This window comes from Strix aluco, chromosome 11 (assembly GCF_031877795.1).
Source record: "Strix aluco isolate bStrAlu1 chromosome 11, bStrAlu1.hap1, whole genome shotgun sequence".
NCBI classification, from domain to species: Eukaryota; Metazoa; Chordata; class Aves; order Strigiformes; family Strigidae; genus Strix; species Strix aluco.
In genome coordinates, this window is record NC_133941.1 from 22,381,376 (window position 1) to 22,394,715 (window position 13,340).

A 13,340-nucleotide genomic window follows, 5' to 3' on the forward strand; every position below is an offset into this window, starting at 1 on the left:
AACACGCAGTGGGATAGCAAACCTGATAAATAGGTGCCTTACATACTTGGTCATGTTTTCCACTTTCATATATCAATGAAGCCCTACAGACATTAGTGGGATACTGAATTGTTCCCCTAAGGTGAAATTCTAATTGAACTGGGCTAAAAAAAGCCCTGGATGTGTTCTTGTTTCTGATGTGTCACAGACTAGAAAGCATCACTTTCTATAGGTAATCTTCTCGCATAGTACTTCTTTCTCCCTAGCCTGTTCCCCAGTATTTGAAATATTTTTTTCCTATTCATCCGTTCATTATCTATCTAGTGTTTTTTCCCAAAAGGACACTTTTCAGGCTTCTTGGTCTTTATATATGATTTATTTTCTTACCAGGTTGGGGGTCACGGCAGGATTCCAAAGTGCTCAGCAAGATTTTCCCCAAGGCTCGCTTAGATATGTTCTTTAAAAAACAAAATAATATTATGGCACAAATATGTCCTTCACCAGTTTAAATGTATGCAAAAAAAATCTATATGCAGTGTATTTCCATTTGAAAATTAAAATGAAACTGAATCCTGATAACACAAGACTTTATATTTACTTTATTTTCAAGCATTTTATTTTAGATACTGCTCAAATAATAGCAGTTTGTGGATGGCCACAGTTCCTTAATATGGCTGTAGAAAGAGAAATAACACTTATTCAGTGGAAAATACAGAATTTTCCAGAATGTGTGCCTAAACAAATCTAGAGGGCAAGGTTTGTAAGCAGGGCATGCATGACAAAAGCCCGTTCAGTCCTCTGCTAGGCATGTGTTGAAAGGTAAACAGACAGACTTTGTGGTGTAATCTCAGAAAGAGGCTTCTCAGACCCAGCTGTTCCAGGAATCATTGGGAACCATTTTAGGTATAAACAAATTAGAAGAGATTGTATGTGTCATGTGGCAAGCCCACTGTTAGTTATATGTTAAGATGTAATAAATGTTAGCCAAAGTGAGAGGATTGTAAAAACTACTTAGGATTTGAATGGTCTTTTTCAGTGGTGGTTTTATATTAGAACATTACATAATGTGTCTGGAAAAACAAACTCTCTTAATTTGCTATCAAGACACTAATGCATGCTTTCTGGGAGATGGTCTTGCAATCAGTTTAATTAGCACTTCGAGCGCCTGTATCCGCAGGGACAGGTTGTTGTTAAAACTTCAAGAAGTGAAAATGGATGGAGGCTATTGTGGAAGGAAGACGATGTACCTCCCAGCAGCACAGGCAATACTGGCCCTGCTGCCTGACAATGGTCGTCTGCCTTCTGTTTGTCTGCCCCAGTGGGGACTGGGGCATAGTGGAAAGCAGTCTGCTGCAGACTGGGATTACACATGACCTCTGCAACACAGTGTGAGGTTTTAATAGTCCGAACAGGACGTGCATTTGCCTTTGGACAGTCATTGCTTTGTGGTAGAGTCTGTTGCAAATGAGATGCTTGGGATAGTTAAAACATGAAGGTGAATATGTTGGGAAGTGACACTTGAAACTGTAGTTTCTGATGAATAAGTTTTCTTTTTTCTGAAGTATATCCCATCAGGGATTTAGGGGATCCTTGCTAAACTCTACCAGGAATGCTGTAAATTATCTTGTTCATTGACAGCAGTGTTGCTGTATTGGTGCTATGGGAGTTGACAGCACAGGGTGGCATGTTTCCAGCAATGATTAGCATTAAGTGCTATTATCACTGAGATATGGCACCTTGTGTGATGGATTGTCTCCCGAGCAGAAATGATTTGCAATAATACAACTGACCGGTGAATGACATGTTGAAGTCTTGACACAAAAGGTTATTATGCTTGTTGCCAGTTGTAGTCTTTACTAGTTTAATCCTTCACTGGATTATTATTGATGCATGTGTCAGACTTGCAATATGAAAGTAGAATTTCCCTGTCAAGTGCTAAAATAAGTTACCAAATTATGAGATATTGCACTTGGTCCCTAGAGTCATCAGTGGAACATGAGCGTACTTCAAACAAAGTAAAGTGATCATCTGAGGAAGCATTCTCATCTCACACAGATTAAGCAGTTTTGCTGAAAATTGAGAACCCTCAGTCATTATCAAAGAAATTAGTTCCTGGCAGTCCAGTGCAGCTCCCAACGTACTCTGTGTTCTACAGATTATCCAATTTGCCTGTCTTTTGGCCAGCCCTTAACATTATCATTCCCGAGCAGGAGATTTAAGTTTATTTTCTAAAGGACTGAACTGCAAGACGGGCCATGTACTTCTGGAATGTTATTACATCAGCTTTTATAAGTCCATGTTTGGATTATTAATTGGGTAAGAAACTTCTTACAAAAAATACCTTATTGGTATATAGGAAGGGGGTTTATCCCTTTCATACTGACTCAGAGATGCTAGGATGCAGTTAAAAAAAAGTCCTTTTCTAGAAGGAAAAATAATCTAGACTCTTTCTGATTGCTAGCAGTTTTGTAGTCCTTGTTGCCTCTAAATTTTTGTTTAGAGGATAATGAGGGCTTGGAGTTCTATATCCAAGGAGATCTCTAGGCCTCTTTCAGAAAGTCAGCCTTAGGGGTCTAAAAGTTTTCTGCAATCACTGGGCAGTTCCCAGGGCAAACATATGAAAAAATGAGTCCTGGTGTAAAGGACTTTGTACTTAAAAGAAGGTAGGAACATCCTTTTTAGTTTGGAAGGGACACTATCAAAACCAGTTTTAAGTCTCTGGCCTGCTTTCTTGCATACCAAGTCTCGAAGTTGTTGAAGAAGCTGTAAAACATCCATGAGCTTTTCTTCCACCAGTGACAGCCTAACTCTCTCAGTCTCCAACATCTGCAGCTCCATCTTCAACAATTCGGTCTCCTCCGCCTTTTGCTGCAGTTCACCTAGCAATGGGCCTTTCATCTGGACAATGACACAGGAAATTAAAAACACTGGAGCTTTTCACTTTCTTGCCCAATAAGTATCACAGAATCACAGAATCACAGAATCAACTAGGTTGGAAAGGACCTTGAGATCATCTAGTCCAACCATTAACCTAACACTGCCAGTTCCCATCTACACCATATCTCTCAGCGCTATGTCGACCCGACTCTTCAACCCCTCCAGGGATGGGGACTCCACCACCTCCCTGGGCAGCCCATTCCAACGCCTGACTACCTGTTCTGTAAAGAAATGCTTCCTAATATCCAGTCTAAACCTTCCCTGGCACAACTTGAGGCCATTACCTCTTGTCCTATCGCTTGTTACTTGGTTCAAGAGACTCATCGCCCCTCTCTGCACCCTCCTCTCAGGGAGTTGTAGAGGGCGATGAGGTCTCCCCCCAGCCTCCTCTTCTCCAGACTAAACAACCCCAGTTCCCTCAGCCGCTTCTCATACAACATGTGCTCCAGACCCTGCACCAGCTTCGTTGCCCTTCTTTGGACACGCTCGAGTCATTCAATGGCCTTTTTGGGGTGAGGGGCCCAAAACTGAACCCAGTCACCGAGGTGCGGCCTCACCAGTGCCGAGTACAGGGGTAAGATCCCTTCCCTGTCCCTGCTGGCCACGCTATTTCTGATACAAGCCAGGATGCCATTGGCCTTCTTGGCCACCTGGGCACACTGCTGGCTCCTGTTCAGCCGGCTGTCAATCAACCCCCCCAGGTCCCTCTCTGACTGGCAGCTCTCCAGCCACTCCTCCCCAAGCCTGTAGCGCTGCTGGGGGTTGTTGTGGCCCAAGTGCAGCACCCGGCATTTGGCCTTATTGAAGCTCACACAGTTGGCCTCAGCCCATCGCTCCAGCCTGGCCAGGTCTCTCTGCAGAGCCTCCCTACCCTCGAGCCGATCAACACTCCCACCCAGCTTGGTGTTGTCTGCAAACTTACTGAGGGTGCACTCGATCCCCTCGTCTAGATCATCAATAAAGATGTTAAACAGGAGTGGCCCCAAAACCGAGCCCTGGGGGACACCACTCGTGACCGGCCTCCAACTGGATTTAACTCCGTTCACCACAACTCTTTGGGCCCGGCCATCCAGCCAGTTTTTTACCCAGCAAAGCGTGCGATCATTTAAGCCTTGAGCAGCCAGTTTCACCAGGAGAATGCTGTGGGAAATGGTGTCAAAGGCCTTGCTAAAGTCAAGGTAAACTACATCCACAGCCTTTAACTACATCCACAGCCTTTAAAGGCTAAAGTACAAAACTAAGTTTTCCCCCTTATCTGGTAAATGTCAGCTCATTTCAGAAGATTATCTTGAAAGGAAGTAAATTTCTTTAACATACTACGTAAAATGAAGAATCAATAGTTGCTAGGAAATGCATGCTTTTTTCTTGCACATAATGGCAGTTGATGCAACACTGGATGCAAGCAGATCATTCAGAAATTTATAATACCAGCATTACTATTTCAGTTTTCTAATCTTTCGCATTCCTGTCATCCTCTATAAAGCATAACTAATTTGTGTGCCCTCACCAATATCATCACATCTCTGTCTTGCAACTCCTACATATCAATCATCTATACATTCAGTGAAACAAGAAGGTAATTAGCTAATTTTTTTCAGTATTTTGGTTAAAAAGAAAGTGTCTTAAGGAAAAAAAATTAAGATTCTGGTTCTGCAAAACACTGGCATGTGTTCTTGGTGAAGCATTGGTTTGCAGCTAAGCACAGAAAAGTCCAGATTCAACCAGACCTTTGAACACTACATAAATCCTGGGCCGGACGGGTCTCCTCAGACCTGGACCTTCCAAAGCTGAGCTGACCTGTCAGTCGCCTCAGACTTCCCCATGAAAAATTGTTCAGGATTTGAAATGTAGTTTTTGTTTCAATGCAAAATGTAAGTATTTTGAACCAGAAAGCTGCCACACCATTTGCAAAAGTAAATATCTTTGTCACACTCAGCCCTGTTGCAGATACATGGCCAAGTTGCTAAAAAGAGCCTGAAAAGCATTCCTTGGAAAATATGTCACTTAAATATTAATTTTGGACCTTTGAGAGCACTGATAGATTTCAAGTTTATTAATAAAAGTAAACTTATTTCACAATTCTTACTGTGTCCAGTATTCTGAAACGTTACCATTTTTTGCAATTTCTTGTTGAAAACACAATCTAAATATATTTATAAATATTACACTGAGAAGCAAAATTATGTGGGGTAAATGCTAAATTTGCTGGCTCTGTTAATCTCTTTTTATTGACATCTTTTATCTTTATTGCAGTTTTAAAAATAACTAAGAAGAGAGTTGAATTTGAAAAGCTGGAGGCCTTGATATGCACGCTATTTAATAGATTTTCTTGTAGAAATTTGTATCCTGATGAACTTTAATAGATGGGAAGGAACTTCAGTTCCCTAAAACCTAAGTCACAACAGAGTGAAAAAAGAAAACAACCCCTGATGCACACCGAGCCTTCTAGAAGGTCATTTTAGTTTCTGACAGTGCTAATAGTATGTATTAGTTGGCACTTATTCCCCCATCAGATGGAAATCAGCCTGTTCCATTAGCTCTCCCTGAGCTTTGCCCTGTGAGACACTCACTCCAGCTCCTCCAAGCAACAGAGGTTTGGATCACTTAACCTGGTCCATCTGCCAAACAATTATTTCAGCATCCCTGTCTGAACGACTCTTTTAGATGAATACACTAACATTTTCCTGTATGGAGAGCCAATTTTGTTACCACCAATGTGGCAGCAGGCCGACTGAGACATAACAAATACTCTAGAGGCTGTGGGAGGTCTTCAATGAATTAAACATGTGGTTTCCTTTATTATATTGCAGATTGCCTCCACACTGTAAATATTACCCAGCGTAGATCTGTACTAAACACATGAAGTAGTTATGTTCTGGTGCATGTAAAGTAGTGTCATATCAGATAACAGAGAGGAGAGGTAAAAGGCCACTATTTTTAAGTGTAAAATAGACATTCCAAATATGCAATTAGACAGATGCTCATGGAATTTCATAACGGGTGCCCACCTATCCTGGTCCTGCACCCCTAACATCACTTATCTGCTGCTTTTAGCTTCTGCTTCAGTCATGCTGGCAAAACTGCCTTCTTGGAAAGCGGCACAGGGAGTCCTCTGTGCTCTGCCGGGTGTTACTGAAGGGCTGTCGCTGGGCAGTGGATCCCACATACAGACATGAATGGGACAAGAACAAACTCCTCTCCTTAGTATGCATGCCACTTGAGTTCTCCATAGCTGTCTAGTGTCACGACCAGCTGCTTAGTTTGTGCAGACAGCACAGGCACTATACTTAGTCAAGAGTGCCACTAGTGATATTTGGAAATAGCATTTGTTGCTACTGCTGCTTCTTTTTCCCTCTTTATTTTGACTGCTCTTACAAAGCCCTTTTTCTTGTATTCCCTATTCTGCAGCTAATAAACTGCTAAGTTATACCTTAACAGCCACCTTGTCATCTATAAGAATGCTAGTTTCCTTTGTTTCATTTATATGTACGGGTATGCATTTTTTGTCTTCTTATTGTGCTTTAAGACAGGGCTCAGTGCATCATTAAAACATTCTCCCAAATTGTTTTCCCTAGCTAGGTTACATCTAGAACCTGTTGTTACCTTAACATTTGCAATAATTACGACAGTTAAGCGTAAGCTATTTTTAAAACCTAGATACTGAGGAGGGATGCTGGGTAGTTAAGTCACAGGGCTCAGAGGAGTGGGGTTTGTTCTTAGCTCTGTCAAAGTCCCTCAGCAAAGCCTGATTTTGGATTTACGCCGTGTTTGTGACATGGAAATCCTACCTTGCCAAACACCAGTTTTGAGAAGAAGTCAGGTGCTAATATCCAACGCTCTTATAAAAGAGGGAGAATGTCTTGGGCAAAATCTGAGCTCTGGAATAGCATGTACATCTAGGACAATGAATAATTAATATGCAAAAATCCCTTAGGAATGTAAGACAAAATAATTCCATTGTATTTTCCACAGAAGTTCAGAAGGCTGTCATATTAGAGCCATTTTTAAGCAATGAACCTGAGAAAAATTTTCAAAACAGGAAGAAAACAGCAACAAAATGGCAGAATGAAGTGCCAAACTGTGCTGTGTAATTTATCTTTTAAATCATTTCACCCTCAGAGGACTAGAGTGTGGCAAATGGAGCACCAGTTTTTAAGAGAGGCTGCAGAGATGATCTGAGGAACAGCAAATTGCCTCAAGAGTATCAGTAATTCTGTCAGGCAAATTGGTAGGAACTGTAATGGAGGAGAGACTTGGTGAATACATAGATGAACATAGTGAAGAATCTATTAGATTTCTTTGAAAGGGTCTGTGAATATATACGAATAAAGTTAATTCAGTTGATAGACTGTATTTCAAATTTGCAAAAAGTTTTTGATGAGATTCAAAAAAAAAAAAAAAAAGTCCCTGCCAGAGGGCAGCAGCACAGATCCTGCCGTGGACTTACAGCTGGTTAAAAGATGGGGGTAGAGCACAGAGTGGCAGACCAGGATTGAAGGTTTCACAGTGGAGGGGGATAATCCTTAGGGTCTCACAAGGAGCTGGGTTAAGGCCTGAGCTGTTCAGCATATTCATAAATGATTTTTTAAAAAGGTGAATGTCCAAGTGTTTAAGTTTGCTCCCAATTCATTTTTTTGGGGGGTAATCAAAACTAAAGCTGCCTGTGAAGAATACAGCAGGAGTTTATGATATTTAAAAGCTATGGGCAATAAAAGATAGATGAAATTCAGTGTCAATAATGCAAAGTAAGACATGTTGTAAAGGTACGCAATGTCATACGTATGTAGTGATGGTCACTGCCACTCAGGAAGGAGATCTAGAAGAGCTGTAATCTCCTGAACATAGCTCAGCAGTCAGCAGAGATCAAAAGCATGCATGCTAGGAGCTGTTAGGAAAGGAACTAGGGACAAAACAGAAACTATGATTATGCCGTGAATGACCTCTAAGTACATTTTCAGTTCTTCTCATTTGAAAAGGTTAATCGAGCTTGAAAAGCACATAGAAGAATAAAACAGAATAACAAAAATAAGTAATGGTTTCTATAGCAAGAGAGCTGAGGCAGACTAGGAATGGTGATAACTGAGGCAGTATTTCTGGTAGTAAAAGTCTGTAAAATTATGAGGGAAAGATCATTTGCTGATTCCCAAGCACAAAAATGAGGTGACACTGGGTGATCGGGCAGCAGATGTAAAGCTAACAAAAAAAATCCTCAAAAGCTGTTTCTTTCTAACTACTATGTGAAAGTCCTTGACATGAGATACCAGAAGCACCTCTAGATGTAAAGAAAGGAAAGGTAAATTCATGGTAAATATCTCCAGTACTGTCTATTAAACATGATACTCCCTGCAACACCCAGTTCAAGATGTGTCTATCCCTGTGTGTTGGCAACCAGGTAAGGAAGGCCAAGAGGAAAATCCTCTGTACTGTTTCTCATTGATTTTCTCTAAGCAACTGCTGCTTGACATCAGGTGCATGATATTAGGATGAACTTTTCATTTGTCCCTGTATGGCAGGTCATAAACTAATTGTCTTTTTAATTAAGCTGGCAGTTTGTATGTAAGCTTTGATGGAAAATAATTGGCATTTCTTTGCAGCACTACACTTGGCAGCGTATCATTTTATTTTTAGAATTCACTCATGTTTTCTCCATCTATTTTCCCCAGGTCCCGACACCTTCATCACACTGTCTTCAGTAGAAACTATTTTTAAATGTTCGGCAGAACTTTCTAGACATGACGAATTTCAGAACTCTCTTATCCCCTGGTTTTATAAGTCTTAGACTGAAGCAATTATTAATTGGTATTTGAGAGTGTTGCTCTGCACTTGCCTGCTGAGTTTGTTACTTGTTAGCTTTGTTGTTATTTGTCTAATTTCCAGCACTGAGCAGGTCCAAACAGAAGCATATAGGGCAATGTATAAGGTAGTTTTGTCAGGTGATCAGAGAAAGTGTTCTTGGTGGTTTATTTATTAAGCCAATATATACATTTGCAAGTTAGATGACAGAGCATTTCTCAGTCTTCCAGTTTGCTTTGTGTTGATTAGAGGAACAGTCACCTTTTTGAAAGGAATGACTTATTACTTGTCTCTCTGTTTTGTAGCACCAAAAAACCACACCTATAACTGCACACAAGATATAAATGCTTGGCTAAATAAAAGTAAGAGAGTTTAAGAATAAATTTCTAACAGGCTCAAAATGATTCATCCTACTGATTTTAAATTCATGTTGCAGTGAGTTGGCACTATGTCTTATTCACCACCCTGCTTGTTTTTAAATCAAGTGCAACAGATTCCATTTTTGTCCTGGAATTTTGTATTAATCTATTGATAATAGTACTTTTCTGAACAAGGCACACAGAACTAATATCCATCACCAGAGATTAAAAAGAAGGCGATATGATACTGCAGAAGAAGATGACTACCTCTGAATGAACAAAAAAGAAGAAAACTGGTACTACCTACAGGAAGGTATTCCCTTGCTGTAGGTAAAAGAATAAATGTAGTTTTTTACGTGGTCTGATGTTAAGCAGTATAAATGAAAGCTTTGTGTTGCTCTAAGAAGTATTACAGGAATAGTCATCGAATACTGCAAATTGTCTAAGACACAAGTATGATCTTATTCTGTTTCTAGATTTTTTCCTCACGAGTAACCTCATTTAATTTAGTCAAGGGGGATGACGATATGAAATAGTGATAAAAATCAAAGGAGGCAACATGTAAAGAAGTTGAATGTTTTACTCTTTAAATGGTTTACAGATTAAGATAATCCTTCCAGAACTACTGAAATCTTTACGCTCCTTTTAAAGAAGGGATATAAAATGTGGAACAAGCACTAACTGAGCCTTACGACAAAACAGACCAAAGCAATGCATGTGATGCACTATTTTTGTTTCACAGAATGATTGGTAGCGTTTAAATCTATGCTCATCAACGGCTGAAGTTTGCAGTATTTAAATAGTAAGACCACATGCGATTACTAGGATACTGCACTGGGGCTTTTAACTACTGTGGTTATAACCTCTGCTGAAAGAAAGCTAACCATGCTGCTAAGCCTGAGAACCAATTTTTTAAAAACATTTATAAATCAGTCTAAGCCCGAGAACCCACCAGAGTAAACTGGATGATCTCCTCTGAGAGATTCCAAAACAGTGAGCCCCTGCATCTCAGTCGGCTGGAGGGATTTCTTGGAAAGTTATTGTGTTCCCAGAGGAGCTGGATGTCTTAGGACATGAGGAGCATTTCATCCACACCAAGGAACCACTGAAAGCTGCCTATAGTAACCCTATGGCTGACATGTGGCTCTTTGGTCTACAGTGGTACCAGTCCCAAACATAGCATCAGTGAGCATCTTAAACCATTTAAATAAAGGCTGGTATTTGAAGAGCCTGTGTTGTACTGTGCCTGGTGTATGTCTCATCCTCCAGACAAATGGAGTTTCATGTAGGAACCATGCTGGAAATGTGGGTGTAACAGGAAAGCATGAGATGTTTGAGCTGACAAACTGAGAGACATCAGCAACAGAGAGCGGAATGGCCAGAGTAAAATATAAATGTATATGTATATGCAGCTACTTAAAGATACATTAACTCTTTCACACTCTGCTTGGCACCTGTTACCTCTTCCATATTTGTTTCCAGTTTTTTCACTTCATGCCCTTTAAGCTCAAGCTGTTCAGTTAGCTGTGTGATTCTCTCTGTGAGCTCTGCAGGGGCTGTTTCGTAGCCATCAGTATTGGTGGTGTCCAAGTAAGACATGAGCTTTTTCCACATTTTTTCATCACATCTATATATACATTAAAAAAAATAAAAAAGGTTAGCGAAACCTCATGATGAAGGTCTGTGTCTGTAAAAGCTAATTTTCCTGCAAAAGTCTTGGCAGCACAAATCACAAGTTAGCGTCCTAGCTGGCACTGATTAGGGCTAGGTGGGAATATCCAGCATGTTGTCTCCTATGGGCTGCAAAGGATGAGCAAAGGGCCTGCTGATTTTGCAGTATAGTATTACTGCTTCTTACTGAAGCCACAGTGCCTTCAGGTCATGAAATAATCTTTGCAAAGGGCTCAAATAATGTTAATCTCAGAAACCTACCCGCTGCCACAGCAAGGGAGCTTGGCCAGTGTTGTCTTGCTGTGGTCCGCCTGGGATGGCTGGTCTCCTGCCCACTTCTCCTCCTCTTCATCAGAGGCAGCCTGGCCCTCCACAGAGCGGAACAGCTGATCCTCTGCTCGAGAAACCAACAACTGCTCAGCAACAAAACAACCACCCCGGGGTGCTGCAGCTCTGGCAATTCAAACTCCGGAGACTGAGACAGAAAGAAGTGAGGTTTTTAAAAACCCCAGTGAAGCACAATGCAGGGTCCTTCAGCAGCCACGGAAAGGGGCTTTAAGGGACCCTCAGAAAAGATCATTATTTTAAGAGTCTTGAATACTTCAACACTCTCTTGCGGGTAACTTCTAGCTGTTTCACTTCAATTCTTTTCTTTCCTTTAAGTAACTATAATGTAAGGATAAGTGTGAAGGATCACTGTGTTATTGGGGGGGCAATTACTGTTCACGTATACAATTGAATCTACACTTTTCAAGAGGAATGAGAAACCATTGTACAATGTAAGATTTTTTTGCAGAGTCTTTGTCCCAGCTGAACACATATTCAGAGTGCAAGAATTTGATATAAGCGTGTGTTTTGTAGGGACAGTGACTTCAATATATAAATGTAATATTAGATCCATAGCTATCTAATGTTTCATTATATCTTTTTTTACCCAAGCCTCCTCGCATGCCAGATAAATTATAAATGAACTGTCTACAATACAGTAAACATACACAGTAATACTTCAATACTCTTTTAGCTGTATCTTATAAAAGCTATTGCATTTAATGCCTTTTTATCACAAGCAGATATTTACCGGGACTTAGAGGATGATTATGATGCCCGTAACTTACTGCAAGTCTTTTGACACATTGAGTACACGAAAAGCACTGGCCACATCTTTATTCTGAACATTGATTTTGAGCTGACATCAGGTTAAGCCAATGTCAACATGATTTTAAATTTTATAATCATTCACCTTAATCACTGCCAGTTAATTAAACAGGTTTAATGAAGTCTAACAGACTGATCAACTCAAATGCTGTTTCTTCAAATATTGAAACACTTTTGACCTTAGGTAGCGTTACAAGTGTTGTGTATATTTAGTTCATTCAGCACAGGAAGGGGGGTTCAAAGGGATGAATCACCCAGCAGAGACTCTCAGGTAAATGATTTTCTGTCTCATTTCAAGGACACAAGCACCTGCAGTTCAAGCTAAAATACCATTTTCTGTTGTTGCTATTAGAAGGGCTTCCATGTAGCAACCGGGCCCCGGACCAGCAGGCAGCCAGCAGTGGCTCGCACCCACGTGCCTTGGCAGATCCCCTTCGGCGAGCAGCCGTGTCACACCTCTGCAGGAGCCTTTGCTGCCCCACTGCCAGCCAACAGCATGTTTAATCCCCTCTCAGGTCTATTTTCAGCAACAAAGGAAAAATGACCTGGAGATTTTTTTTTTTTCTTTTCTTTTGGTTAACAGTCAGCATACGTATGTTACTGCAATTTTCATTCCAGTAGCATTCAGTGTGCCTAATTTATAGGTTATCATGTTCAGTAATTTATTGCTTAAGCAGGAACAAAGCTTAGTTGCATGGAATATTGCTCTTTAATTAGAGAATGAATGTCTACATTTTTATGGCAATCCTTATACTGTACAGACTAATTTATTAGCAGCACTTTCTTTCTGTGAGGCTGTGCGCTGCCAAAACAACAAAAAAAGACTTTCTATTTTCAATCTGTGATACATTAGTGGTGAACTTTTCTCTCAACATTTATTTTCTTGCCACAAGAGTCCAAAGGGATAACGATCAGAGTTTACAGCTGCTGTGGCAGCCATGAGAACTGATTGCCCAACACTATGGATCCCTTGCAGAGCTTCACATTGCTGTGTTTAGTTCAGTAAATTATTGCTGCCTCTGGCATAGCAGACACTCAGGTTAGGTTTTTAAAAATGGAGGAAAAAGCATGTGAATCTCAAGATGTCTTCACGTTATGGTATCTAAGGCACTTGTAATGCTTTTTTTTGTTCACACCCCCCCCCCCCACCAGAATGTCCTCCGCACTGATTGAATGTGTGTGCAAAAAAGACTATCTTTACATCCCCCTTGTTAGGTTATGATTAGCAGGACTGGAAACCAGAGGGGAAAAGCAAAATTTCTTACTCATTTCTCTTAACATAAAGCAAGTATTTTATTAAAATTCTTCTACTAAGCTAATAGCTTAAAAAAAAAAATTCTTTCACTAGAAACATACAGCACTTCATTATTGTGATATTAATTTGTAAAGTAGCTAACTTACCCAATTCCATTGATGGAAGTGCTCTTCTGCTCTAAGAAATTAATA

General features: G+C 40.4%; 2 protein-coding genes across 6 annotated transcripts in view; one reads left to right on the forward strand and one right to left on the reverse strand.

Moving 5' to 3' along the window:
* CFAP92 (cilia and flagella associated protein 92 (putative)) overlaps window positions 1-13,340 on the forward strand; it is a 121,668-nt gene that overhangs the window by 30,384 nt on the left and 77,944 nt on the right. The window lies entirely within an intron of this gene.
* The window catches only part of EFCC1 (EF-hand and coiled-coil domain containing 1), a 56,654-nt gene that overhangs the window by 3,018 nt on the left and 40,296 nt on the right, over window positions 1-13,340 (reverse strand). The window contains exons 4-7 of one of the 3 annotated variants that reach the window (XM_074836676.1): window positions 11,001-11,133; window positions 10,530-10,695; window positions 2,719-2,877; window positions 367-436 (exon numbers count right to left, since the gene is read on the reverse strand). In XM_074836676.1, the coding sequence (XP_074692777.1) occupies window positions 367-436; window positions 2,719-2,877; window positions 10,530-10,695; window positions 11,001-11,133 (528 nt within the window). The remainder of the gene's footprint in view (window positions 1-366; window positions 437-2,718; window positions 2,878-10,529; window positions 10,696-11,000; window positions 11,134-13,340) is intronic. The other 2 variants (XM_074836677.1, XM_074836678.1) reach the window with 2 other exon arrangements.